General features: G+C 33.9%; 1 protein-coding gene across 1 annotated transcript; it reads right to left on the reverse strand.

Annotated features, from left to right (window-relative positions):
* Nucleotides 1–992: 992 nt before the first annotated feature.
* On the reverse strand, nt 993–15,371 carry LOC138316541 (uncharacterized). The gene is made up of 22 exons (XM_069258224.1): nt 14,967–15,371; nt 12,603–12,709; nt 11,923–11,989; nt 11,337–11,594; nt 10,799–10,984; nt 10,241–10,363; nt 9,509–9,635; nt 8,901–9,254; nt 8,602–8,727; nt 8,114–8,257; nt 6,391–6,655; nt 6,019–6,084; nt 5,438–5,514; nt 4,995–5,069; nt 4,374–4,523; nt 3,895–3,935; nt 3,432–3,604; nt 2,577–2,650; nt 2,232–2,313; nt 1,695–1,756; nt 1,337–1,408; nt 993–1,066 (listed from the first exon to the last, which is right to left on the reverse strand). The coding sequence occupies exons 1-22, from the start codon at nt 15,009–15,011 to the stop codon at nt 993–995; spliced, it is 2,748 nt and encodes a 915-aa protein (XP_069114325.1). The 5' UTR covers nt 15,012–15,371.
* Between the last annotated feature and the right edge of the window lie 413 nt (nt 15,372–15,784).

The following is a 15,784-nucleotide window of genomic DNA, read 5'->3' on the forward strand; positions in this document are numbered from 1 at the left end:
CTATAACGATGCAAACACGGCACAGTTTTTGAGTAAAAATAAAATGTGGACGGTTATCAGTTATGTGATATTGGAGTAACAGTACCGAACTTATACCGAAAATAATATGTATATCTATATTGTTGCCTTTGAAACTTTATCCATAACGTTTACTAAAAAGCAGAAATACATCAATGGTATCAGTTTAAGTGTAGATTTAAATTCATTATTTCAAAATTATACTAAATCCTTAAAATAGTATATTCATTGTCGACCGTTTTGTATATCATACCGTGATTTAATAGTATGATATATGAACATTTATCGTATAATCCAAAAAGTAACCACATAAAGTGTTCAAATGAAAATTGAAATTACTTGTATACAGGCATTATAAAAAGATATAATATCTTGTACCTTTTTAAAAATATACTAAGTGATATTTAAATAAGCATATTTAGTGTGATAATGTTGTACATTTAGATTCGAAACGGTGAAAATTCTTAGAATTTTTATTCTTAAGGAAGTTTGTATTAAAAACGGGTTTTTTGCATAAACTAATGAAATATTAAATACTGAAATATAAAATTATTTTTATATGAGATGAATTCTTATGATTCTGACATGAATTAAATTAGCAAAAGGAACTTGCACCTGATCAAGGACGTATATGAGAAGGATAAGTCACACTGAGTTTTGGGCAAAGACAGCGCAGGCGCTTTTGTGTTTGTGCACTGACCATGACGTTGGGCGACGACTGATTTCCTTTGATATCCGCCGCCGCAGCCTTTGATGTAGCATGGGGGTGCGAGGGTTACCGTCTTACTTTCTGAAGCGTGCTGCCATTTCATGAGCGGTCGTATTTTTTTAACGATAGTTTAAGACATTTCTTCTAAATCTTCCGTCTTTAAAGCAAGTTATAAACGTTGTGAAATTTAATTTACTTTACATTGGTGTTTCGTTTGACTCGATAAGACAAGTATTTGTTGAGAAAAACGGTTTTTATTCCCGGTTCATAAGCGTCTCGCGTGGTGTTTAGTAGTGTAAAGAGACAGACACGAATCCTTCTCACTTATAAATCCTTGACCTGATATAGGTAATTCATAGCTTGTTCACATTTCCGTTTAGAATTAAATGTTGTACAAGAAATCAGACACCATGATAGACTAATCAAATCATAATATGCAAGATCAATGTCGTTAAATGTGACAGCATCATAATCTCAGATTTTTGCCTTCTAAGTTATCACATTTTTTTTCCATAAACGTATGATGCAAATTAAATCTTAATCACTTTGAATGCTACAATCTACATAAATAATAAAGTTTGATACTGAATTGTACACAATTATACATACTTTTTATCACAGCAGCTCCTTGGTCAGTCACAATAGTTTTATCAAGGTATAAAACTTCAAGGTTTCTGAGACCTATCAAGTGGAAAATCAAATTTAAATGAAATCCAATCATTAGGTATACATTTTTTTTCCGTGCGGTCTCGACCAAAAATAAAATGTAGTCTGTTTATTGATGACTGATCTGATTATCTTATTTGACTCAGCGACAATATACATATATACAGGACAAGGAAATAATTGAATAATTAGAGTCTTCTGAATCAAATTAATCAATGATTCTTAAGAAATGCTTTATTTGTAGTAAAACAAGGATTTAAAACTTCATGATGAATATACATGTACAGGTATGGAAACTCACCTTCTAAAAACAACATGCCTTGATCTGTTACTTTTGTATTTGCCAGAAGTAATTTCCGCAGACTGAAATTTGTGAAAATGCAAATCCATAATAGAATATTTAAATTTCAATTTATAAAAACAGCATTACACTATAAGATTTTTGTTAATTTTGAGGAAGTATTTGAATTTAACATATTTTTTTCAAAATCAAATGTGGTATGTACCTTATCTATGTTTCAATTTTCAACAATCTCTTCACTGCCATTTATGATGAAAATACAAAATCGCCACTTAGAAAGCCAGCAGGGATCAAATAATATATATACAATGCTTGTTTGTTTGTGTTTTTTAAATCTTATTAACAGCCAGGGTCAGTAAGGACGTGCCGGGTTTGATGGTGGAGGAAAAACAGAGTAACCAACCAGAGAAGAACCAATGACCAGAAATGAGTACCTGTCAACTGCCCCACATGGGATTCAAACTCGCGACCCAGAGGTGGAGGGCTTGTAGCAATATGTTAGAATTAACATATTAACCAAATGTAGATATTCCTTACCTTGAAATCTTCCCTACATGGGACATACCATCATCACCAACATTGGTATAATTTGTCAGATCTAATGTCGTTAACTGAAAATCTTAAATGAAAAGAAAACATATATCAGTATGACAAAAAATTATCAATTTCAAAGGAAACAGTGTTAATTCTGATGTGATAATTACTGTATTGTTTTTTAATCAGAACCCTTGCTTAAGTTTGGAAGTTGAAATTAAAATTATAAAGTGATTTGTTTTTAAATGGATATTTTAGTTGCATGCACTCCCCAAGAAAATTTAAGAAATACAGGTATTTATTTATATGTCTGGCACAAATGAAGAGATTACCCTACGGACCACTTACTGGTTATGTAGGACATTCCCAAATCTGTAGTGGTTATCCGGCTAGGTAAGTTTAGTGCATGTAGTCTTAAATCTGCACAAAAAATGATTTTAATTAGAAAACAAACACATTTTTGTTGATTAGATACATAATTAAGGTATATATTTTGTATTAAGATTGTGTAGCATTTGGTAAAATATGAGGACAACATGACAACATTCTTAGTACATAATTTGAACTGTAAGCAAATGGCTATACATGTAACTTTTAAAATTGTACCCCTCATTTCAGACCATAGCAACCAAATAGCATTGATATTTTTGAAAATCCACCCAAACATTAATAATATTCAGCTAAAATGGAGAAAACCTATATTTTGACCAATCAGCAACCTCAATTTAATATGTTTCCATTGCAAACCTTATGGAAATATGTCATAAGTCAAATTGTAGGCGTCCATATGTTACATAAATTGGCTATGTTTTAACAAAATTGATCCAAACACTTTCAGTAATTGATCATTACACAAAACCTACCGGTATGTAATGTAACTGAATACCATGGCAACCCAATGCATGAAGACAACCGATCTTAAAACTAGTAATTAAATGGCCATCTTACAAAACTTGTGTATAGCGACCTGGTTACCATGGCAATTAACACAAATGTTCAGAAATTAAAGCAATCTTGTACATCTACACATCGTCCCTAAAATTATTGTGAAATCTCATCGAAATTGATACAGTAGTTTAGGAAAAGTAATATATATAGGTAGCCATCAGCTACGATTATAATCTTAAAATGACCATTGATACATGTAGACCTGAAAAGAAAATTTATTGTATCATATGTATACAGTAATGTTTGTGTTACCCTTTGATATAACACAGGGCTTGGTCTCCGTGGATATTGTCTGTATGGGAGATCCCCAGACACTGGAGTGTCTCACTCTTACAGACACACAACATGGAGTCTGTTACTATGGAGGTATGGGCTACATCCAACGTCTCTAGCTGTTTGAGATCTTGAACACCTGATAACCCACTTAACTGTAGAAAGAAAACAGTGGTGCGCATGTGGTAATTGGGAGACAACCTTCTATAACTCTTTAGATATATCCAATCTGGATAAAACTATGAAGTGTAAGCATATAGAATATCTGGTTTTAATGAGGTAGTCAACTGGATTTGTAAAGGCAAAGTACTATCTAATAAAAAAAAATATACAGCTTTGATATATTCATAACATTATTTGAAGCGATGAAAGAATATGTCTACACTTTTAGCAATCAAAACTTTAAATAGCTCAAATTTATATATATTGTCAAATGTGTAATTACCTGGGTATGTTCTAAGTACAAACTCTTCAGAGCAGGTAAATCTGAAAATATTACATACACCAAATTTTAAGGAATTGGTAGTTACCACATACAGTATAACACGTTTTCAACAAATTCGTGATTATAACGTTAGTGATTTTAAGGAGATAGATGCATGTCATGCTGAACCGGGAAAGTAATCATCATTATAGTGCAATATATTTGTCTTAGATTAAATGTTGATTGGAGTTTTGACAAAATCACCAAACAATTATAAACCTTAACAATTATTGAGATTGGTCGTAAATAAACCATACAGAATCATTCAGAAAACAAATTCAGAGTATGATATAGATAATTCAAGAGTCGACCTTTCGGGAAAATATCCCTCAAAAACAAATCACGATTAATTATTTTATATACAAATTGATTTGCATCAAATCCATCTATTTTGTTATCATAATAATATTTCATATTAAATAGATTTAATTTCAAATCACCTTTCAGGTAGGGCAGGATTTTTTCTGTGACGTGTGTTTTGTTGAGATTAAGGTGTTGAAGACATGACGGACAGGACGTAAGATATCCAATAATGCCGGAGTCTGTGACACCTGTCTCCTCTAGTGACAACGCTGTCATACATTTAAATTCTGTAACATCATCACACGACAAAATAACCAAAAGTTTACTACAAAATCATAACAAAGTTTTAAAGCATAAATTAGAAGCACCAAATATTTAGAAAATTTTACTTGCAGAAAACAAAAAAGAAACTGAGACAACCAAACCTTTTGGTAAAGGTCAGCAAAACATATTAGTTTAATTAGCTGTGCATTGTATTATGTTTATATGTACATGTATTCCTATACATGTACATATGTGTATATATATTTCTTACTGTCATAACAAAAAGCTGACTTGTGGTTCAAAAGGCCCTGATTTCTAGAACCAAAATTATATTAGGTAAAAAGTGGACTTCTGTCCTTTTATTTCAGTCACTGATTTTTGTTTTGAGAAATTTGGGCCTGAGCAATAATTTGGAGTTGATAGTTTCAAATAACAAACGTTAGGTACAGGATGTATCTTATGTATTTATACTATATAGCCCTTAATTTACTCACCAGAAACAGATGCAAAGCATTTATTTGATATCTGCCTACAACTGCTCAAGTCAAGCTGTTTCAATTTTTTCAAGACTGTTGGTGGGAAAAAAGACGTTGGATTATAATAATATCATTCATTGTCAATATCACATTTAACATGAAAACTTTTTGTGGCAATTCTATTTGAAAACAAAGTTGGATAATATAAATGAAGTCAAGCATGATGTTAAGTTATATATTTTTACTTGAAATTAAAAGCTAGTGCAACATTTTCCAATATTTAAAAGAGCTTTGAAGCAGACACAAATTTCAGTTTAATATCTTGTAGTAAAAGCTATCATGGTCCTTCAACTTTGAATGATGGAAGAAATTGGATCACAAGTTCTTGAGGAAAAATACCAAATATGCCAGTGACGTAGTGATATATATACCAGCAGACTCCTGAACTACTGAGCACTTACCTACGAGGCATTTCAGACCCGCGTCAGTGATCAGTGTACATGATCTCAGGCTGAGGTGTGCTAGGTGGGTATGAAATCTAAAGGTAAATTTTTAAAACATAAATTTAACAAATAACACTTGACAAAATGTAAAAAAAAAATTCAAATATTTAAAAAAAAAAAAAAAAAAAGTAGAGATAATTGCGATACCCTAAAATCACGATAAGCCTGAATCGAAAATAGGTTGGTCTTGAAAGTACGCCCTGATTTCTTTCAGTCCATTTGTATTGAAAATAAGCCACACTTGAAGGTAAGCCTTGGTACTTCGATTAATAACATTCATACTCCATTTGAAATCTGGATGGGAATGGAAGAGAAGTGAAGTGATGGGACAAACAAGAGTAATACTATACCAGTTTCACACATTTCAAGACAGGGTTAGGTCATAAAAATTGATAACATGCATAATAACACTATACTGATTACTGCTAACAAGAAACAACAACTCGGTTAAAAATGTTTGATAAAAGTCTATTATAATATAGTTGTTGAGAAAAATGGCCAAAATGTTGGAATAATTTCAAATTAATTACTATAATTACCTGACAGATGTAAGCAGTTCGTTTGAGGTGTATGGGTAACAATCTAGGATTAACTTTCGGAGATAACTGAAATGTAAATAATACACAAAATGGGTAACTTTTAGTAGCTTTTAATATTTTTTTAATTTCAAAGACGTTTTATTGTTACCATTTAATGAAAATCTTCAAAGGTTTTTTTCCCCAAAAAACGTTTTCTTATGAATCTTTATTGGAGTTAAAGGTTGCTGATAATATCTTCTTCTCAGACCACTTTCTATATGCTTTAGGAAAACGTAAGTTAAGGGACTTGAAAATGGTAACAGTTCATTACAGGGACAGCAACAATGATGAATGAAATTGAAAACAGCCATACTATAGGAAACTAGCTTTTACCATGGAATGAAAGCGTTGAGTATCTTTGATGTAAGGAGTTTGTTTTTGATGAGGTACTCTAATAGTCGCTGAGCCAGACTCTCTGATAGACCCCCTAGGGAGTGGAGTTGACTGCGAGGATCCTTCAGACGTCGGGAAACTTGACACAAGCAATGAGAGAAAAGTGACTGGGCTGAGAATAAAGCAGGAGATGCAAACTCCCCAGGGTTTGCTGGCGGCTGAGGTACTGCTACTGGTTGGGCATACCGTTCTCTGGCTTTCTGAGCTGTAAATTAATTATAACACAAAAATAGTGTATTAAACATGAATTTATAGATCTTTTAAGATATAATTTAGATTTCGGGATTCATGAATTAATTAAGTAATTCATCAATAAGATTTTAAAATTTTGTGAGATCTGGATTAATCAATTGATGTCTTCATGCTATTACTATCATCATTCAGCAAAATAAGAGTTAATTTATGTCATTGGTTAAGGAATAGATGTTTATTTTGTTGAGGTTATGAGGGTATAATGATAATGGAGCACGTGTAAATTATGTAACCCCGGCGAAGCAAGTAAATGAGTATTATTTTTTTCCCGCGGCAGTTGCATATTTTTTATTAAAATACCCATATTTTTTTCTCTCCTGTCATCGTCAACGAATTCAATTGTACAGCTGATTGGAATCGAGTCATTCATATGTCCCCGCCAAAAGTGGGGTGATGACCTCACGTTGCTACGCCATCGACTATTCACGTAACAATAGATTCGCTGCGCGTGTTGTGCTAACATTATACACTGATAATGATAATACTAGAAAGCATGGTTATTGAGTCCATGTCAGTGCAAAATGTAAATATATCAGTTTAAAATCAACTTCTTTTGACTAGAAAAAAATTCAACACAAAGGAGAAGGTACGTTAAGACTCGAATATGGCCTCAAAATTAATTCTCCAGTAAAGAACAACATATTTTGCCATATAACAGCTAGTTACATTTGCTAACACATTACATCTCCAAAATATCCCGCATGTGCCAATTATGTTCACTATGACGTCATCAACATGCAGTTTCCCGCCATTTTTCACAAAAGTCCTTGAAAAATCATACTTTTTGAGTGGTTTTCTCTAAAAATGAATGTGGCCGCCTTCGTGGAGCAGAAAGAGATTTTTACACGTTGTGTATCATGTATTTACGCATATCCATGCAAAATGTAAAGTTGCTCCAAGGTGGCGGCCAAATCCTTTTCAAGCCTTTTCTAACCTAAAGATGATGAATTTCTAGCAAAATTTGGCGAGAAGAGGAAAATCATCAATTTGATGACGTCATAGGTGGGACACATCGTGTACATGGTTATAAAAAATTATGTTTTGATGAATGGCAAGTATGAGAGTATTTATTATTGATATGAAATTGATGGGGATAAGACTTAATTTTTTTCGGCCTGAAAAATTAAGGCCAAATACTGGTCCTATCATATCTACTCCTTTATCATTTATCGGCATATATTTTGATAACAAACATTACATGTAATGATTATTTACAAACCTCTGATAATTTTGAAATGTAACCGATTCTTCAGACTGCCATTTTTATTTGCTGACCATACCTAATACAGTTCACTGGCAAACTATCTGTTACATAAACTGTCAAACAGACTGAAACTGTGATATCATGTTTCAATTTTGATCAATGATATACTGTACAGTTACTGTATTTTAAATCAGACGTTATCCTTACATGCCATTTCACGTGCCGATTTGTTCTGGTTTCCTTCATTATAGTTTGGGTGTCCCTCAGGAACCAGACGCTGCCCCACTCCTTGGAAAGCTTCTTCAGCATGCATGTTGCCACCACCTCCAAATCCCATCCCAAGATCATGACCTTTAATAAAAAATACACAAATAAATATACACACCATATTAAAGCTGAAGACATCCATCGTTTTCCTGTGGGTATCACCCCTCCCCACCTGCTCAAGATGTCATATAAAAGGTAACATGTAAGGAATGACTAAAGGGAATGTGTGTGAATGCCAATTTTGATTTATGGGGAAATATCTTCATTTACTTACAAATTATTTTCTCTCTTATCATCTGTACTTTTATTGACAGAAATTGTTTCAAATTAATTAATTTTAAAAGCAAGTACCCTTTACAAACCTATGATGCAATCAAAAATTTATGAACAATGACAGCTAGAAGAAGACATTGATAAATATAACATACCCATGTGCAGACCTCCCCCACCAGCTCCTCCTCCACCAAAGAAACCATGACCAAACTGGCCATGTCCCTGTACGACATCAGGTCCCTCATCATTATCAGCATCTTCATCCCCCTCAGCATCATCATCTAAAATTAGCAGGAAAAGACATCATATTTTAAAATTAGTAGAATTGTAAATAAAACAAAGGAGGCGGTCTCAAAACAGATATTGCCTTTAATTAATCCTCCCTATTCTAGTCTTCTATAAAAATGTACAGTTTCAAACTAGTATTGCCTAAATGATATAATTCTGCTTGTACCTATAATTGGCACATATGGCTGGCCATCATCCTGTCCTAGTACATGACCTTGACCCCAATGCTGAGATGGCCCTGCCCCTGGTACTATATCCGGCATGCCCATATTCATTGGGTTGATTCCCAAACCAGGTGGCATCGGTGGCATTCCAGCTGGTTGTGGCCCTCCAAAGCCACCTCCACCTCCTCCACCATCCAAACCAAACGTTGGTGGTAGTGGTGGGGGTGGGCCCTGACTTCCATGTGATCGAAATCCAGTGGAATCTCCTTTAGCTCCCGGTGTCCCATATGTTAGATTGCTGAATTTATTTGATCCAGTAGCACCGTCAGAGTTCTCAGTGTCCCTTTCTGAAGACTCTGGAAAATATTTATAATAGAACATATCATGTCTAATGCTAAAATTTCACTAGATTTGCAATTAAATACATGATTGCAGGTTTCTGGTCAAATGATTGAAAGGACAAATGTAATGTTTTATCAGCCTGTTGAATGTTCTTTTCAATAAAATCAAAACATTTTAATGTTATTTTCCTACCAAAAAAGATCTACTTATCTAGTTTCCATATTAACCAATTACCAAAAGCTCAATTGAAAATATCTAATTAACTGACCTGCTTCTTTATTTGTTGTGTCTTTCTTCTCTGTTTTTCTCAACACTAATGAGCCAGAAGGAGTCAATCCCAAATCCTGTAGGGAAGTGTCCATGTCTGTTTCTCCGAATTCTCGGTGGGGAAAGGGCTGAAAATTATGATTTTGAAATTAATATCTTGTAACCTCATATATCTTTCAGAAAATCACAAAGCTCATAACAAGCTATTTTGACAAGTGGTCAAGGTGTCAGACATCCTTCCATTAGATTACCTCCATCTCAGTCATGAGTTTGTAACTAACTAAAATGTGCTAACTAGATAACCTTAGGCTGATGATTTTTCTTTAGGAAACCTAGCACTCTGACATTTTAATATTGATATGCATTCTTTTAGGTTATGAAAATTTCAAGCTACCTAAAGAATCCATTCATCTCTGTTGCAGTTGAAACATAGGTAACTTTGTTTATAATGAAGGCTTATTAAAATATTGATGGTTGAATTGTCGAACATTTTACCACATTATGATTAACACTCCATATATGGGCTGCTAGTCTAAAATAGTTGCCAAACACTGGCTTAAAATAGTGTTTTTTTAATTCCCCAATAGTCTTAGATGGTAATAATTCATAGACTATATTTTAGAAATATATATGGACAAAAAAAAATAGATGGCATAGTGGGTCAAATCTTATTGACGTATCAATGTGTTGTGTCAAAAATCAACAAGTACATGTAAATGTGATCTTGAGCTACCTGGATTAAGCACATTCCACTAAGGGATTTCTTCTGGTGTGTTTGTACAAAGGACCAAACTTCCTTCAGCACAGCCGAGGTAGGAAAAGATTGACGCACAGACCCACCATCTGTCATTCTTATCTGGAAAAAAGTTGCACATATACATAAATAACATAGAATGGGTACATGACCATCAAAAGTACATAATTCAAAGGTTTATATTTTCTTTCTTTCTTAATACACTATTTTGTTTAACAATTTCTTTCTCTCTTTATTTAAGTTATTTATCAGTGAAAATATTTTCATGAGCAGTCTTTTCAATATTAGATATTAAAAGACATATACATGTTTATCAAAAGCAGAATTATTAATCAGCTTTTAGAAATCAATGAGCAAAATTTGATTGCACCAACACCATTCTAAATATCACTATGACCTTAAGTTTTGATAAAGGATTTTTATTAGTGATGGATAAATTTGTTGAAGTGTGGAAAAAACATGTTGGTATGATAGTAAATACACAACATCAAAGGGAGATAATACCCCTGCCAGACCTATATTTGAGGCCTTCCTTACCTGCAGTAGACATTTGCCCCCAGATGATGTAGAAGTAGAAAGGACAGGTGTTTTCTCCACAGGAGCACTACTGTTCACAGGACTGGGACTCTTCTCTGTGGCTGCAGCCTCGGAGCCTCCCGCTTGATGGAAAAGTTTCTGCTTCTCTCTGTCATCAGCTATCTCTTTTAAGACTCGTGCATGGTCCTACAAGAATAACAATAAATGATATAATATTACAAACAGTGTCAGAATTCATGCAGATATCGTAATTTTGAATCTTGCAAAGTAATGTCCCTTTTAACCCTAAAGAATGAATTACCTAAATTTTTTTAATATGCTATTTTATCATTTTTTTTTTAATTTTTGGCTTTTATTTTATATTGCTCTAAATTTTCAAATAAAATGAAAATTTATGTTATGTCAAAAAAGGTTTATACCAATAAAGCAAAAAAAATCCCATCATTTGTATTCATAAACAAAAATAGATAAGATCATAAATGATCTATCCAAATATACCAAAGGCATTGTGTACGACTGGTATCTGACAAATGTTTACCCTTTTCCGCCTCTGTTTATCTTTCAGAGCTGCTTGCCTAGCCTCATCCATCTGTTTCATTTCAAACCTCTGCTTAGCCTTCCTCTGCTCCTCACTCAAGTGCAGCCTGCTAAGTACAGATTGGGTTTCATCATGGACTGAACTTTGACCTTGATCCTCTGCCTGGTCAACTTGCTGTTCATCGAGGGTGGAAGGATCCAATGGCCTTGTATCAGAACTAACGAATGGATTGGTACCTTCTTCAAATTCCGATCCATCCTAAACCGAAAAATACCTACTCAAAACATAAAATCTGATAATTCAGTCTGTACTTGGCATTTTAGTGAACTGCAGATTTGATTATCAAAAGTCTTGAGCTGATGACCGTGAGATCTCTATACCTATAAACAGCCGGAAACATGCATTTGTAAATACTGTACATTTTTATGTATACTTGACAAAAAGTTAAACGAGTCTTTGACTCATTTTGTCATCAAGTATAAATAAAGACTTGTTTTATTATAATATCATTAACTATGTGCAAGAAATTATTTTATATTAAATAATAATTATGTAAATGTGTAACTAATATGGTGGAAAATATTACCTGTCGTAATTTAAGACTTGGCACAGCATCAGGCTCCTTCTGAAATCCTGGTTTACCAGCAACCAACCTTTAGTAAATTAGTTTAAACAGTGTTTATTCATATATCCATGATAAACAACATAGAATATTTGCGAATTGGAAAGCATGCTAAAAACTTATATAAATATCTTTTCCTAATTTAAAGTAAATTTGATTATTAGAAAGAGCACATGTAATGTATTTTGTTACCTCATGGTAAATTGTCTTACATTAATCAAGCAATTGATTAAAGATGTTCCACCGCTGACAAATGGTATTTTTTCACTATCAAAAACAGAAGCAGACAATTTAGTATTTTTTCTTCTGTTACAAAAGCTACTTACTTTACACCATTACCACCATTGAAAAGTTTGAGCTTCTAATTTTACTTCAAGTTAAAAATATGAAAAATAATTAATTGCATCCCGAAAAAATTCCGTGGCACTATATTCTATATGAAATGAAGTACTGATTGCGCATGCACCAAAGGCGAAATAAATTATTTCATATTATTTTTTGTGTTAATTAGGCATAAATATACACGATTAAACACAAATTATTGTTCGAATGATGAATATCATTTATGCTCTGTCGGCGGTGGAGCATCTTTAATTATTTTTCAGACTTTTTCACTTGTACATGCATATAATGCACAAATATACCATTCAACAGCATTCTCTACAGTAACCTTTCCAGACTGAATGGCATCTTGTGCATCCTGCCAGTCGAACCCCATCGACATCAGACACACTATCACATCATCAACACTCTGAAATCAGATAGAATTTAGAAAACTTAAGGTTCAAATTAAAATCACATAAACTAGGCACAAATAAATTATATATTTTAAATGAGAATATTAATAGGCACCCTTATAAAATGATCTTTGCATGTCAGTGATAGAAAAGAAGGATCTTGTTTCTACTTTTCCCTTATAATATAGTAATGTTCTTCTTCCTTTGAAATATTTGATACAGGCAAGGAAATTAAAATATAGCAAATCCTATCAATAACAGACTTCTAGTGTCAACATCTCAGATGGCTGTCTGAAAGCCATCTCTACCAAAATGGCTAAGAAAATGTAATTATATAACTATATGTACTATATGTATGTATGTGTAACAAAGAAAACGACATCGGACAGAACCTAACATGCAAATCCAGAAATGTCATCTACATCCTCTCGTGTAGGAAATGCACAATGCAATATGTTGGGGAAACCGGCGGTCCACTCAACGTCAGAATCAACAATCACCGTTGGTCTATCAAACAGAACAAACCTGACTATCTGGTTGCCAGACATTTCAACTTACCCAGACATAGTTGGAAAGACATGCAGGTGATTGCAAATGAGCACTGTTCCTACTGGACACAAACCAAGCCTCAATCGAGAGAGAGATTCTTGATTACCTATCTACAGACCCACTATCCCAAAGGCATTAATGAACGTTAAATATATATATATATATATACACATTGACATCAATTAATCACTCGCTTATCAGTTACTAATCCCTACTTTCAGCATTTTTCCATTCTTCTCTACACTTTTTTTATCCTTTGCATATGATGCCCCGTAAAAGGCAACTAAATTTAGGATTTTGCTCCTTTGCATACACAAGGAAGAAATGTGACTCAATTTGAATCCTATACAAACTAGCACTACATATAAATTTCGCCACACATTTGACGTCACACGTGGCACGCTCAAATTCCTGTCACCGCTCATATTGTATAGTGTTCTGCTTAACATGGCTACATGTTTGTAGATCTGTTCGTATTATATTATGTAATCGTGTTTGTTTTGTGTCTTAATTGATAAAGGGGAAGATCGCCTCGAAATTTTTTTTCCCCACATGGTTGAAATTACTTCTTTGTCCCATATATGTATGTACATGTAGATATTCTAGGAACCAAGAGAAGTTATAATAACCTGTATACAAATGAAATGTTGAAAAGATCACTTCAATCATTTTTTAGAAATAGTACTATAAAAAAGTTATTGCTAAAATCCAAGATGACTAATAAGTCACATGCTTGTAAATTAGGTCAATAAATGCAAATTGAAAAATTAATTGGTCCTGACCACGAGGGGAACCTAAAACATACATGTATGTAGTATATGTCATAAATCCTAATTTTCAAAAACATCCTTTTAGAATTAATGCTTTCAGGATAAATAACAAAAACTCTCAATACGTGTAATATATGTAATTGTTAAAATCCAAGATGGCCGAAGACCTCTGTCTGCCATCTTGTTTTTGGATTGGTACACAAAATTTATGACACATATATCCGAGCTGGGTTAGACACTAACAGTTTATACGTAGCATTGCAGCCTATGGCTGCCCAAAATTGTGTTGGGCTATCAGTTTGTCTTAACTCTGGAGTCCTGTTAGACGCTGGCTGCCTGTACTTTTCATTGATAAACCATATCCTTGAAAGGGGAAGATTAATCAGAAACTTTGTCAATAAGTTATAAAAGCATTTAAGACAAATTACTATAACATGTTAACAGGCTATAATCCGCAATATTGCAGGCATTTCTATGTTTAACCTAATGACCCTAACACAAGACAGGATGATGTGTAATGCTTAAATATATGCCTAACCTTTGCATACACAAGTTTGATCTGTTTTGGTTGTGCAATCCAAAATCCAGAGCCCTTAAATCAAATGCACACATTTATATATAGCTCATGGATTGAGAATGTTTTATAACATCACATAACACTTAAGTTTAGTTACTGTACAGAATTGTCAAACAGCTAAACAGGAAGAAATAAACTTAATATACGTTTTAGAAATCGGATGTGGCTCAAAATAAGCATTGAAGAAGCAGCAGCAGACGCATTTCAGATTGGAGCAATTATACGAATTTGTTGCGCAAGCAAGCGCTACGTGGAGAAATAAAATGGTACGCGAATGTATTAAAAGTGTGTGTGACTTGAAGTTAACAAGTTTTAAAGCTTCGGTTACACCAAAAAATGTGAAATAACCCCTTCACTTTGGGTTTTAAGCATTACCTGTGCAGCCATTTTATCCGTTCGGAACACCTTGGGTATGACCATTGATACCGAATTGGGGACAGTCTCAAAAACGAAATGTACATTCGGTCACGTGTCAATGTTTACGTCAACTGAGTCACAAAAACTCGTGACTCGAGACCAAGGCCACACGAACACAACGAATACAGGAGAGATGTCGTCAAGTCCAGGATACAAAAGTCTTAACAACGGCAGGTCTTCGGACTCCGCATGTTGCTGTACTAAATCTTGGAAGAAGTGTCCGTGTTATGGAAAAGCATGCATCGTAATTTCAGCGATCTTCGTCGTGCTTGTCGTTGTTGTGTTTTCTGGCGCAGCGGTATATTCTGTGTTTTACCCACTTCATGCATCCTGTAAGATAAATTGGTAAGCTGAAAGGTTATATTCATAGTAGAAACATGCACTTCGACAATAATGAAGTTGAAATATTACGTACATGCGGTGTGTATTGTATATTTTGTTTTAGAGTTACGAAACACGAGCAACATTCATGGCGGAAATGGGGTTAATATAGGGGGTCGTCTCATAAGCAAAACATATGTTAAAGGACCGATATACGTTCTTGCTTTAAAGTTTTTAGCCCACCATCTGATATTCAAATCGCATTTTCTCCGTCGACTCGTCCGTCCGTCCTTCGGTCCGTCCGTCCCGTCCGTCCGTTGACAAATCTTGTTATCGCTATTTCTCAGAAAGTGCTGAAGAGATTTGTCTCATTCATATGTAGGTTCCCCTAGAGCCAAAGTTGTGCATATTGCATTTTCGGAATGATCGGTCAACAAGCAGCCATCTTGGATTTT

This window comes from Argopecten irradians, chromosome 2, assembly GCF_041381155.1.
Source record: "Argopecten irradians isolate NY chromosome 2, Ai_NY, whole genome shotgun sequence".
NCBI classification, from domain to species: Eukaryota; Metazoa; Mollusca; class Bivalvia; order Pectinida; family Pectinidae; genus Argopecten; species Argopecten irradians.